The sequence below is a fragment of the Leopardus geoffroyi genome, chromosome B4 (assembly GCF_018350155.1).
Source record: "Leopardus geoffroyi isolate Oge1 chromosome B4, O.geoffroyi_Oge1_pat1.0, whole genome shotgun sequence".
Taxonomy (NCBI): Eukaryota; Metazoa; Chordata; class Mammalia; order Carnivora; family Felidae; genus Leopardus; species Leopardus geoffroyi.
In genome coordinates this window covers 88,656,650-88,671,258 of record NC_059341.1, presented here as the reverse complement: position 1 = coordinate 88,671,258, position 14,609 = coordinate 88,656,650, and the positions used below count along the sequence as shown (strand labels likewise).

General features: G+C 32.6%; 1 protein-coding gene across 8 annotated transcripts in view; it reads right to left on the bottom strand.

The window, feature by feature from the left end:
- Positions 1 to 14,609, bottom strand: part of USP15 (ubiquitin specific peptidase 15) — a 118,903-nt gene that overhangs the window by 33,022 nt on the left and 71,272 nt on the right. For 4 of the 8 annotated variants that reach the window (XM_045466168.1, XM_045466170.1, XM_045466174.1 and 1 more), the window contains one exon: positions 10,044 to 10,188. In XM_045466168.1, the coding sequence (XP_045322124.1) occupies positions 10,044 to 10,188 (145 nt within the window). Of the gene's footprint in view, positions 1 to 5,718; positions 5,819 to 10,043; positions 10,189 to 10,414; positions 10,860 to 14,609 lie in introns of those variants that run through there. The other 4 variants (XR_006709440.1, XR_006709441.1, XM_045466171.1 and 1 more) reach the window with 3 other exon arrangements.

Below are 14,609 nucleotides of genomic sequence, written 5' to 3'. Positions count from 1 at the left end.
GTATTTTTAGGATAATGAAAGTCAACACAAAATCTAGAAACTACTTGTAAACAATCTTCTTTTCTCCTGTTGGCAACAGCAGTGTTTTTACTCCACTCAAATGTTACATTTTAAAGCTTAGTCTTGGGACCTCTTTTTCATAGATGCCCTCATTTAGATGCAACTATACCTGATATTAAATATCATCTATAAGCAGCCATATTTCCATTGCTAACCTAAGCCTCTGGTCTGTATTCCTTGTTAGAATATCCATCTGCCTATAATGTATCTAACTTGGGATGTTTCATGGTTGTCACAAACTGAATATGCCTAAAAAAATTAACTCATATTCTTCTCCCTACCCAAAATTTGCTCCTGCTACTGTGCCCCTCCTCCCATCACTCCAATTTCATTAAATGGCTATAATTATGATGCACAAGCCAGTACCTAGAGACAAACGTTGACTTTCTTCACTTTTCATTAACTCGAGTTCCTTCTACATATCAAACATTGTTCTAGGTAACAGAAGTACAGCAGTGACTGAAAGCCCCTGTGTTCATGGAGCATGTATGTGAGAGAGAGGTAGGAGGAGGTAGACAGATATTTGGGGCTATAGCAGTGACTAAAACAAAGGCCCTGAACTCATGGAGTGTGTGTGTGAGCATGCAACTCTGTGTGTGTGTGTGTGTGTGTGTGTGTGTGTGTGTGTGTGTGTGAAGTAGGCGAAGGCAGACAGACAACAAACCCAAATATGTAGAGAGCATATGAGGTGGTCATAGCTGATGTATGGAATGTGGAGAGGGTGGTTACTACTGCATATAAAGTGAGTGTGAAGGTTCTGACTGATAATAAGAGACCTAAGGAAGAGAGAGAACAAGGATATAAGTATCTGGAGGAAGAAATTCCAGGGCTAGGAAATTCTAAGTTCAGAGATCCTGAGGCATGAACATTCTTGGCATCACAAGACTAGGGCTAATAAGGATGGAGAAAAGGGAACATGGAAGAAAGTGGAAGGAAATAAGATAGCATGCAGCCATATCATACAGCGCCTTGTATCTGTTTTAAGAACTTCACCTTGGTTGAGTGAAATACGAAAGCATTTAGTATTACAGACAAGGAGTAATGGAAATGCCTTAGGTTTGAACAGGATAGCTTTGGCTGCTCTTTTGAGAAAAGGTCATGAGGATGAAGAATATAAGCAGATAAATCAGCTAGGAGATAACTGCAATAAATCAGATGAAATTACGGTAGTCTAAGAATCTTTAATGCTTTCATAATACATTAAAATCCAAATTCCCCCTACATGATCTGGCTTTGCCTACTTCTTCAGACTCATTTTATACCACTCCCGTTCAAATATTATCCCACAGGTTACTACTCATCTTTTGGCTCCTCAAACTTGCCTGTCCTAGAGGCTTTGCACACGTATTGCTCTCCATCTAACTTCAACTCTCACCTAATTCACACCTAATTCATGAGTTCTTTGGTCATAACTCAAATGTTACTTATGGACAGTATGACACCCAAGATCAAGCAGGTATTCTCCAAGTTCTTGTTATTTTCTCAGAGCACCCCATTTTTCTTCTTCATGCTGCTTATCAGAATTCATGATTTATTTAATGTTTATCTTCTCTACTAGACTATGCTCCATGGAAACAAATACAGTTTTGTTCACAATGTTATAATTAGTGCCTATGAAAGGAACTTAGTAGGCCCTCAATAAATATGTGCTGAGTAAATGAATGGATGAATTCATAAGTATATTTGATTAAAAAGAATTACCCAGCTTGATCACCTACAATATTCTGAAGATAATGTTCTGAAAAACTTCAGGTTTTTGAAAATCAACTTCATCATCAAAGAAGAGAAATATCAATGATATTAAGAAAAAGAAAAGCAATTCCAAAAGGAGTTTTTAAAATGTTTTAAACACTCTATCAAATGAGTAAATGTGTACATAATCTCCTACAAAACTATTTTGATCTGTACAAAAGTAATACTACTTTTGGGGGACCATCTTGTATTAAGGGGACCATATACTTGGCCTAGATAAAAAACATTTTTAATGGCTGTACAATATGTATACTTAAGGCCACTGAACTGGACATTAAAAATGATTAAAACAGTAAATTTTATGTTAGGTATATCTGACCACAATTAAGTATTTTTATGCATTTCTTACAAGTTGATTAGTATAATTTTGACAGATACATTATCTCAGAATGTTTGGAATAACAACTGAGTTTTAACTCACTTATTAACTTGTTCTAGACAAATCACTTAAACTTTCCTTGCCTCAATTTTCTCATCAGTGAAATAAGGATACCTTATGCCCTGACAGACCTCTGTGAAGAGGAAATTAAGAAAGTGACAATGATATAAAAACCTGCACTCTGCAAAGAAGGGTACTGTTTTCAGAGGCTGCAGGTTCTTTACTGGGCTGTTAATTTTTAATATGAGTTTAGGGAAATGAGTAATTTATTTCAAATATTATTATTAAGTAATGGCTTTCAGTAACCAACTCACTGACCCTCTCCCTGCCCCGTATAGCATAGTTTACAAATCACTGTTAAGAATTTATTGATATTACTTAGCAACTGGTTTCCATACATGTATACACTACTAAAGGAATATGTAACTAAGCAATTATTTGTAAAGTGACTAATGAAGTGGTTCATGAGCAATAAGCATAATCACAAACTATTTCTACGCAAAAACTAAAATAGAAAGGTGATTTTAAGATAAAGGACATTAAAAAGAAAGAGAGTCCAGAAGATTAGGGAGATTTTAGTAATAAATATAGGACAGCTTCAGTTGACCAGAGTTTATATGTATACATTAAAACAAATAGACAAAAGATAACAAAACAAGCCCTTAAGAGGGATTTAGAGGGGATTTAGTGTGCCTTTCCTTTTCTTAAGGCTCTATCAGTCCAATATCCTATATTTTCTAGTGACACTATTCCATAATAGCAATTTAGAATTTAGACTATAAGCCTGACACATTTTAGAATCTTCCAACTATAAAGTGTTGAATATTAGTGTATATTTAATAAAGGAGGAAATAGATCTTAGAAAACATTCTGCCATCAAGAAAATCAACTGTTTGATGTTTAGGTGATAGAAGTAAATCTGGAACCACTTCCACTTTGTTTTTTTTTTTTTTTTCGGTTTTTATTTTTAGAGGGGAGGAAATTTGTAGTTATTGTTATAAATTATAGATTGACATTTCTTACATTTTCCTTTGATTACAAATAAACATCCTTTTTAAAAAAATGTTTATTTTTGAGAGAGTGAGTGAGCGAGCAGGAGAGGGGCAGAGAGAGAAAGAGAGAGAGAATCTCAAGCAGGCTCCGTGCTGTCAGCATGAAGCCTGACGTGGGTCTCAAACTCATGAACTGAGAGATCACGACCTGAGCCAAAATCAAGAGTTAGACACTCAACTGAGCCACCCAGGCACCCCATAAATACCTTTTTTTTTGTTTGTTTATTTCGAGAGAAAGAGAGCACGAGCATGAGCGGATTAGGATCAGAGAGATGAGACAGAGACTCCCAAGTAGGCTCTATGCTGTCAGGACATAGCCTGGAACAGGGGCTCGATTTCACAAACTGAGATCATGACCTGAGCCAAAATCAAGAGTCGGATGCTTAACTGACTGAGCCACCCAGGTGTCCCTACAAATAAATATCCTTACAACAATTATTAAAATCATTACAAGAAGGGCACCTGGCTGGCTCACTCCATGGAGCATGTGGACCTTGAAACTGGGATTGTGAGTTTGAGCCCCATGTTGGATATAGAGATTACTTAAAAATTAAAAAAAAAAAAAAATCAATACAAGATATTTTAGTCTGATTGTATTAACCACTGCTATAAGGTGTGATCACTGTAAGTAATCCTACCTAGTGAGTATATGTAAATTGGTGTTGATCTTTTTATAGCCAGAATAATGTAGAAACAATTCTGTATTAGAATCAGGTGTAATTATTTACAACTCCTTGAAATCATCCCTCTGTTTCTCCACAATCTATACTTAATGTCATTTCCTATTATAGAATTAGGGGCAGATAAAACATTTAAGTCTATATTAATTCAGAAGTTGAAGCATTAATCCTAGAGAAATTTGTATTTTCATTCAGAAAATGTGAAGAGCAGACAAATAAGTTTGATTGCTTCAGTATCTGATTTTAAGAAAGGCATCTTTTCTTAAGGAATCTACTCCTGAAATCATTGTTGCTAGCTAACTCGGATATAAATTAAAAACTAAAAAAAAAAATTTTTTTTTAATTTTAAGGTGTGTTTTCATGACAAAAAAATCACTATGAGCCAAGTTACACAGGCTCAAGTCATTCTTTTAAAGATACCATTTCTCCCCCAGTCATGAAAACTATATTCTTACAGAACTATGCTATATATATTCTTCCCCCAAATAAAATGCCTGACAAATCAGGTTTTCCTTTTCCACCCCCTTCTCTTTCTTTTTTTTCCAAGTTTATTTATTTTTTAAGTTTATTTATTTTGAGAGAGAGAGAGAGAACGTGCAAACAGGGGAGGGGCTGAGCGAGAGAATTCCAAGCAGGCTCTGTGCTAACAGCGGGAACTCAAACTCACGAACCGTGACATCATGACCTGAACTGAAATCAAGAGTCAGACACTTAACTGACTGAGCCACCCAGGTGCATCCCCCTTTCTCTTTCTGAAAGAAGGGGTGACTTCTCTCTTACTCTAGCTCAAACAAAGAGAAAAGTAAAAACATTGGTATCTGTGTTGAGAAAGTGAATGGTTCTAATATAAGTAAGGTCATTTCCATTTTACATCAAAATGGAAAGAAGACCCAAGTGAGCTGTCATTTGATAGATGATTCAACATATTTTTGATGATAGTGCCATGTAATTTTTGGCACATAATATGGGAGGAACTCAAATAACTGATTTTAATTTCCTGGATTAGATACGTCAAGTACAGCATACAGTTAATACTTTTGTAATAACTTTGCATGGTGACAGACGATTATTTTATAACATATAAAAATATCAAATCATTATGTAGTACACATGAAACTAACATAATATTGTATGCCATTTATCATTTTTTAAAAATCTTCCCTACGAAGAAATATTTGAATTTTTAGCTATATTCTCTGTTTATTAGAAGAAGTCATTTCCTCAAGATCCTCAACTGTTTTTTTTAAATTCTTATGTCCCAGGGGTTAAATGATTCTTTTTTTGATGAAAACCATTTCATTTATTTAACTATAAATTTGGCTAAACAAAATTAGCTTCATGTTAAACCGGGCTTCTAAGAATTGGTGTTCCAAATAATGCAAAAAGAATGTCTTAGGGTGAGAGAAGAACAGCATTATACTTCATCATATGCAAAGCTATAAAGTACTACAACACAAAAATAATACCTTCAGTAATATCTTTTCCACTGTTTCACGGTATTATAGGATTTTAGTTTCTTAAAAAAATGTTATTTCTGTGTATTACTCATTCTGTTTATTTGAAAAATAAACTTTAAGCTTTCTATTTAACATTCTTCTGAATTTATTGAATAGATTTTTTCCTAATCCAACAGATAATAATAATAATAAAAAAGTTGACTTTAAAAATGCTTGGAATCACAACTGATTTCACACTATATGACAGAACAGACCCTCGATTATTTTTTTTTCAATGACTTCCTACAGTAAGGAGCCCTATTACTTCCAAGTAAAGAGTTTGAAAACAACCATCTTACGCCATGCTGCCTTCCAGTGGAAAAGACCATATCACTTCCCTGCTTCAAATCCATCTGAAGAGTTGCTTCTTCCAGGAAGCCAATCATGAGCTTCCTAGGCCTTGACAATGAAAAAGACAAGGGTTGGAGTGCTCCTGAATCTACTCAACTGATGCTAATTAAAATTACCTCCAATAATGCAAACTTTTATAACTAAACATTCTCTCAAAGATTTAGGACATTAGAAAACTATTTTGCTAACTTATTTGTACCACTGGGACATGGTGGTATATGGCTACAATCATAACTACTGAGGAGGCTGAGGCCAGGGATAACCTGATCTCAAGAATTTTGAGCTCTCTGAAGACTAAATATGCACAAAGAGTTCTTCATTATTATATTCCTTGCCTATCAGTTTGTGTAGGGAGAGTTAAACACAGTTCAGAAATGGAGCAGATGATAAATACCATTATTACAATAATACTGAGTGAAAAATAATTTAAAAATATAATTAATTCTTTCTTCATTCACTAGGTTCAACCCAAGTGGAATAAGACTTGTAGGAAAGGGGAATAAATACAGGGGTTATTGAAGGTAGACTTTTTTTCCAGAGTCACTCTGCTTAGCTCCCTGAATTGAAAGAAAGAAAAAAAAAAGAAGATAAAATATTAACCTAATGCCTACTCATTTATGATGTGACAGTCACTATTCTAAGAGCTTTATATTCAACTCATTTAATCCTCATGAAATTCCTAAGATACAGGTACTATTATTTTCCTCATGAGAAAAATGAGTTGTGGAAATAAACAGGGCAACACAGCTAATAAATAGGAGAGACATATTTTCAATCCAGACAGTGTAACTCTATAGTCTGTGCTCCTAATCTATATTATTAGTTTTTAATGTGTTCTTTTCTTTTTTTCTTGCTATAATATAGTTTTTAGACTATTCCTTAGAGTCTTAGAATCCCATGAAAATGCTTCTGGGGCCATTAAGAAAAGAAAGTAAGAGAAAGCAGATGGGACTCCACATCCTTTACCCAAAACAACTTCACTGCATCTGTTTAAAAAGAGGATAGAATTAAACTTTTCATAGTAATAATTAAAAAAAACAGATTTTCATAATGAAATACAGAAAGTGTGAAAATCAAATCATCTAGACTATAATCTTCATGAAGTCAGGATTTATGTCCAAAAGTATCTCACATGTTTGATATTCAATAAATATTAACTTAAGAAATTAGAACTATATGGCAGTACTACTCTCATCAAAAAAATTTAATATTCATTCATACCATTACATCAGACAAAATCTTGAATACCAATATAATTAAATAACACTAGTAATATTAAATTCATAATAAGATTGGTGCCACTTAGTTTTTAATAAGAAACCAAAAGATTTCATTACCTCAAGGCTACTGATAGCTTAATAAGCATAATCCATTCTCACATAGAAAAAAAAAAGGTACGCTTTCCACTCACATTTTTTAAAATATATCAGTAATTATACTGCCTGAGATACTAAAATGTCTATGCATTTTTTAGGATTGGTAAATATAAGAAGTTACACTGAAATTCAAATTATCAGGAGAAATATTGGAATATTTCTGAAGCTCATGAATTGTCTTCAACTTCACAGGTATTACAAGAAAACTGGAAAAAAAGGATAATTGAGGAAATAGTATCTAAAAAAATATTTTAAAAAATCTACTCTATTAGTTATCTTTTACCCCTTTCATCTGTAGACCTAACAACTTACATACGTGTTCATGAAACAGGGATAAAGGCTACCAACATTTTGTATTCCCTTTAATGGTGAGTTTTCAGGTTGAGAGTGGACATCTAACCAATCAAAAATCACAAAAGCTTTAAGAAAATGAAACTAGTACTAGCTTTTCTAACTGTGGATTTAGATTAAAAGTCAAAAGTAGCAAAAATAAAAACTCATCTTTTTCTCTTACCCAAACTGATGTAGAGATTTTTATTTTAGAGAAAATACAATTTCCAGCCAAGACACAGACATGAAATAATATCCACTGCTTAAAAATTTTAAATCCCTTAAGTTTCATCAAAAGTTTTTCTTATTTTAAGACTAGTACAAGAAAGTAACAAACTATCACCCTAACAAACCTCACCCTCATGAATCTAATTTCAACTGAAATGAAACATGTGAAGGCGATATAACATTAAGAGACGGTCAGCAATAGACCTACCAACTTATTGTAATAACACTGCTTTAAAGTGAGGCAAAAACTAATAGAAGTTTCTGATACCTTAAACATATACAAGAAAGTTCAACAAATGCCAAATCTAGCTCAACATAAGTGATTAGAAGATTTAATTTTAATACTCATTTTTGAGAAATTATAACCATCTGGAAACAAAACACTAAAGACTATATCAAAGGCAGAGGTAATTAGAATGTAATAATCCCTTCAAAGGAACTCAGTTTGAATGAAAGCCAGAGCTTTCTCTGAATGATTAGCATGAACATGAACTCATTCTCTTCTGAGAGACTCAAATTTTTTAGTGCCTATAATGTTAAAATTATTTTCTTAATCCTTATGAGAAAGCACCAGGATTGGTTTTCTACACTAGATTAAAAAGAAAACAAAAAAAATTTCTCAAGTTTTCATCAAGTGTCTAGAACCAAAATAATTTTGGCAGTGCAAGGATAGTAGTTATACAAAAATTATGACCTGGTGACACAAGAACAGGGTTTTCTGGTACTGATGAAACCACCATTTATATAAAACATTTTCCAGAGATGGTATTAAAGATGATGTTCAGAGGTCAGGTAGAGTAGTCCAACAGATACCCAAATAAAATGAGAACCTGTCTGGTCTGTTCCTGTCTCTGCAAGCTCAGCACCCACACACTTTATCTAAATAGCTGTCAGGATAATAATATGTTTTGACTTGTTCTCAGATGATGTTCCCATTCTCCTCTCCCAGAAAAATAAAGGTAAATGTTTTAAAAAATTGCTAGGATCCCAGAAAAATAATTTTGAATAAAAAAATTCACATTAAAGTATAAGTAATATTACTCATCAAGAGGGTTTAGGAAGAGTTTATTAACCTTACACAGTATATGCTTGAACAGAAAGGCTATTTCCTGAGTGGCTCAACTCTAAACCAAGAAATCAGAAATTAAGCATATTTATGTCCCCTATGCATTTCTAAAAGATTTCCAATTCCTGATCTAGAGAATTATGACAATTAAGTTCTAATTTTCCAAGAATGCTGCAAAGGCAATGGTTAATTTAGGAGACAAATTGATTAAGGCCAAAGTACAAAAGGATTTATTTAGAAATCTGGGTGGTTAAGAGTCGTATACTATTCTTAGTGAAAAAGAATTGTAATAATGTCCTTAATTAATCCATACTCTATATGTAATCTATATCTTTGTAGGATGACACGTGGGCATAGGAGATTTACTATTAAAATACGAATAGAGAACAAAAAATTCATATTTAAAAATAAAATTTCAGAATTTGCAAAACAAAAAACACCCCAAAACAAAGGACCAAAAGAAAAAAAAAAAAGGTTAAAATTGAAATATCAAAAATAGTATACCATTATTTTGGGCTTTTTGAAATACAGAATTCTATCAAAGGGGAATGAAACAACCAGCTCTAATTTTATAAACAGTGAGATATTAATATATAGATTATGGTCATTACTTCAAAGTCGATCAAAGACATAAATATTTAACAAGTTGGAAGAGGATATAGACAGAGCAGGAAGAAAAGGGGAGTTCCATGGAGAGACAAAGGGAAAAAAGGGACAGTGATCAATTATATCCCCAAATTAAAAGATCTTTAAGGGAAAGTGATTTGTTAAAATATGTATGCAAAAGGAGGTTCATAGAATTTTCTCATTAAAAAAAATCTTAATTTCATATTAAGTTTAAAAAAAAAGATTTAAAAATAAATTTATTTAGAGTTAGAGGACTGGTGACCATAAAAGATTCATTCTCTAACATTCCCACAGATGTCCAAAAAACGCATGAAATTTCTACTGAATATGTAAAGGAGAGATCTCATGTGGTGTTTTTCTTTCTTTTTTTTTTTAAGAGTCTAGGTTTTCTGTTTGAAATTATATTTTTGCATGAAGTGATAGTTAATCTTCCACCATGTGGTAATCAGTCATATGCCACCTAATTGAGGAACATGATAATGATACTAGTACTAGAATGAGTGAATCAAATATACATGCTTAAATCTTCCATGAAAACAGAAACTTTCAAAACATATAATACTTATGTTTTGATATGTAAAAGTCTACTCTTCTTTTATTGCTGATTTCCATGAAACACATGAGTTTCACTTTGGAAAGGACCTACCTGAATAGCTGAGTTCATGAAACACGTATTTCCCAAGTTACTTAGGCCGCAGAGGCCTGGCTGTTCATTGTTTCTGCCAGGTTCTGAATAATCATAGTTCTTATAAGCAGTATATGATGGGAGACAATAATTTGAATTTTTCACACTGGAAGAAAACAAAGAATATTTTTCATAATGCAGCTGATTATAATATAGTTATATGAACACAGTACTTTAAACTTGAGACAGGTGGTCAGTCATTAAATTCTTTATAAAAAAAATTAACTCAGGTACTTTTAAAGATATGAATCTAAATCAAAAGAACCCCTCTAATCAAGATACATCCCATCAACAAAATCACTGCACACTATGCCACACCAACCAATACAAACCACTGTTATATCTTTCTACCCTTGATTAGCCGGAGCAGCTCCACAGCTTGCTCCATTCTTCATTGCTCCATCAAATTTAAAACACTGAGATTTTAAACACCACCCACAGCAATAAATCATCTCATTTATGTCCCTTTTACATCCTGCTACTGTAATTGAATGAGAACAGTAGAAACAGGAGTTGTGCTTTAGTTACAGGTGAGAGAAGAGATTTCCAAGGCCTCTGTGACATCACTGGTCTGATGCACTGAAGATTCTATTTATAGTTTCTATGCTAGACCAGCAAAATCTAGTATTCAAATGCAGAAAAAAGCCTGGGCTGATCAAGGCTGCAAAATGAAATGATTCTACGCAAGAATATTCCAGTATTATTTGCCTTTTCTTTCTTCTGGCTTGTTAGAATAATGTAGTTTATTCAACTAGATGAATATAACCTTAGGATAATTTGGACTATCAGTAGAATAAATATTAATCTTAAAAACAAAGAGCCAAGTCATCTTCAACGTTAGGGAACCAGGGTAATTTTAGAAAGAACTAAGGAAAGTCAATAAGTTAAATTGTCCTCTTTCTTTTTACATGTAATAAAAAATAATTCTGTGGAAAAGGATGGATTCTTCCTTAATTTTTAATAGGTTATTTTATAAAATATTTACAATGGACACTTTAGATTATTATTCAAAAGCATACTTTCAACCATAATTTTTTTTATTCATTAGAACAAACCTGAATGAGAATCAAGGTCATTGCTAAAAGCAAATGATGATTCAAATAAAAGAATACAGTGTTACAAATAAACATGATGAATCAGTAAACCTGACAATCCCAATTGGCTACACTTTATTCCTGGTATTCTTTTTTAAAAATAATTTTTACTTAAGATTTCAAATACTTTCTATTGTAGCTTCTATATTCTCACTTTTCTATTATAACACTTTAAGTGAACTATACTACTACCTGTTTTAACAAACCCTTTAGTAAAGACACACGCGCGCACACACACACACACACACACCCCCCAACAAGCTAAACAGTTTAAACAAAAGTACCTCAACCAAAAACTAAACATACGATGCTAACCAACTAATACTTTTGCATTTTTAAGAGCATATCCCCCCCCACCAAATAAAAAGACCAACTCCAAGACTCAAAAAAGCAATATATCCTAAGATTAAAAAAAAAAAAAAAAAAAAAAGAGGGCCCAAAGAAATGAATTTGATTAATTCAAATTCAGAATTTCTAGACTTATAACTATATTTACTTGTTTTAAACTAAAAAAAAGTATAAAACAAAAAACAAGCATCTTTTGGTTTTGTCAGATCACTAGCCTTATGATTAATATTTTATATGCCCAATAACTAATAAAGTACAAGACACCTATTAGCAATTCTTCAGTCAGTAACTGGTGATTGGATTATCAAATGTAACTTCTTCAAGGACATGTAACAAAAAGCTAAATTCTGTTTTTCTGTTAGTCCTGTAAGTAGTGCTAAAAATCAAGGTCTCTATATACAAAAATGAAATGAAAATGTATATTTTCTATACATTCTACATGTTCCAGATATAAAACTATAATAGAATTTGAGCAGAGTATATAGGGAAAGTATGCTCAAATGCATGCTCATGCTTAGATGTGTGTGCGCTCATACACACACACACACACACACACACACACACACACACGAAAAGACTAAAAACACATTTACATACATCTTCCTTAAGTATATATTCAGATATCTATCTCTGCCCACAAATAACCTGAAAGGATGCTGGAAGCTCTCCTCTTCGTAGTGGCAACAGGATGGAATTTGCTAGGATAGGGATTTTTATTTACTGAGAAATGAACAAAAAACTTACTTGCAGAACAATTTTTTGGTTTTGTCTTAAAAAAAAATTTTTTTAACGTTTACTTCTGAGAGAGCGAGAGAGAGCGAGAGACAGAGTGTGAGAAGGAGAGGGGCAGAGAGAGAGAGAGAGAGAGGGAGACACAGAATCCAAAGCAGGCTCCAGGCTGAGCTGTCAGCACAGAGCCCGATGCCGGGCTTGAACCCACAAACCAGGGGATCATGACCTGAGCTGAAGTCGGATGCTTAACCACTGAGCCACCCAGGCACCCCTTTTGTTTTGTCATTTAAAATTTGAATCCTTAAAGGATATCTACATTTTAGACTAAGTGACAGGATAAGTATAATTCTTGCTCAAAAACTGAAACAGTCTAGATGCTCAATGATAGTAATGAAAAGTGATAAATTTAAAATATGTTAATACTATATAGATTAGCCAGTTATAATCCACATGTTATGTGCTATGTGAATCAAATATTAAAGTCATGGAAAATACCAAAACTAGCAGTTCTTAAACACTTCAACAAAGTCCTGGAAACCTAGGCCTAAAGATAGCCTCTGTTATCTTTCACGACTGTTTTTTTCCTAGAGATTGTAAACTAATCCTTATCCTCTAAGGCTATGCTATTTTGCAAAAATAAATATGCCTGTATTCTTAATGGGAATTTTAGTACTTACTATACTATATAAATTCTGTATTATAAATTTATCACCCTAAATGAAGACACTGAAAAAAGTAAGTTGTTTTTTGGTAAAAGTGAGCCCTATCTATACAAATTTAAGACTGACTTTTCAATTAGCATTTACACTTGACATTTTGAGCATTAAAAATCTATAATTTAATCCTCATAAGTACAATGATACCTATTTTGCAGTTAATGAATGATGCTTTCCAGAAATAACTTGTAAAGAGCCATAAGGCTGGCTAGCTCTGGCAGTCTCCAAAATCAAGTTCTTTTTCACAGTTTAATCTCTTACAGGGAGTCATTTCCATTTCAAATAAAAGAGCTTTAAATGAATTAACATAAAAATAGAAATGTGTTCTGATGTGGAATGCCACGAGTTGGGACAACACACACATTAAAAAGATTTTTTTAAAGGCAGTATTCTATCAAGGCAAATGCAGCAAGACAGAAAAATGCAGTGAACAGAAAGAAACTGGTGCATATTAAAAATGTACTTAAATTATAATCGAGGCACAACCAAATACTGTATGTACGATCAGGCAAAATTACTACATCAGGGTGAACAACTGATTCTTCATAATATTAGTCTTTAGTAAAAGCTTTATTAAATTTATATGAAATAGTTCCAAGTATACTTTGTTACTATCTTTATGACCAATATCCTTATTTCTGGTAGTGAAAAATTTTATCTTAGTAATGTATCCATTTAATTCAAATCTTGAAACTGTAGATAGTTTCATATAAACTTGTAAGTCATAACTACTGATTTTCATACATACTTTGTTCTTGTAGAATATCTCCACATACTTGAAGTTTCAAAAATGCAATTTATCTAAAAAATGTCATTAGCCTTTTTACATACTTTTAATTAAATGAAGCATGCTATTTCCATATGAAGCCTTAAGCCGCTACTTATTTCTACAAGCTGAATGGAAAGAAATCTTATGTGAAATAACTTAGATAATTATGACGATATTAATTTAAATTCAAATATTAATTTAAAATAATCAAAATACTAAGTCAAATTAATGTAAAACATTTTTTTCCATTTTATAAATTTTGTTCCACCTAAGAAAAGTAAACTTGACTTTTAAGCGTGGTGGTAACTCATTAGCTATTTGCTATAAAAATTTCCTAATATGAAGGACTATTTTAGTGTCTAAATTAAACAACTATAAATACCTAAAAATATAATCTATCCATGGGAGGAGAATCATTAGTTAATCATATTTTAAACTTAAGAAAATCCTCCAATTCCTCTCAGTATCTTCTGCAGTTAGAGGTTTTAAGATCCGATTGTAACATCTTATTTTTACTACAGGAGGGAGATAAGACAAAAACAGAGACTCACCAGACCACATATACTAATAAGACGACTCCAGTCAAAAGGTCAAAATACAGTCTATGCTCAATACAGTCTACACACAATGTTAAAAGTCTCTCCAAAGAATAACTATAAACACATTATACCTGGAACTGCTTCTTTTACAGTAAATGTGTGAGCATCTCCAATTGGTAGAAATACAAGAAGTACTTTATCTCCTATGAAAAAATTACTTTGATGAATTTAATTAAAAGATACCATATAAAATAATACAAACCAGATTATAAGGGTATTCCCTTTCACTTTTTCGCCTGTGGACATACATTTTTAAACAGAAAAGAGCA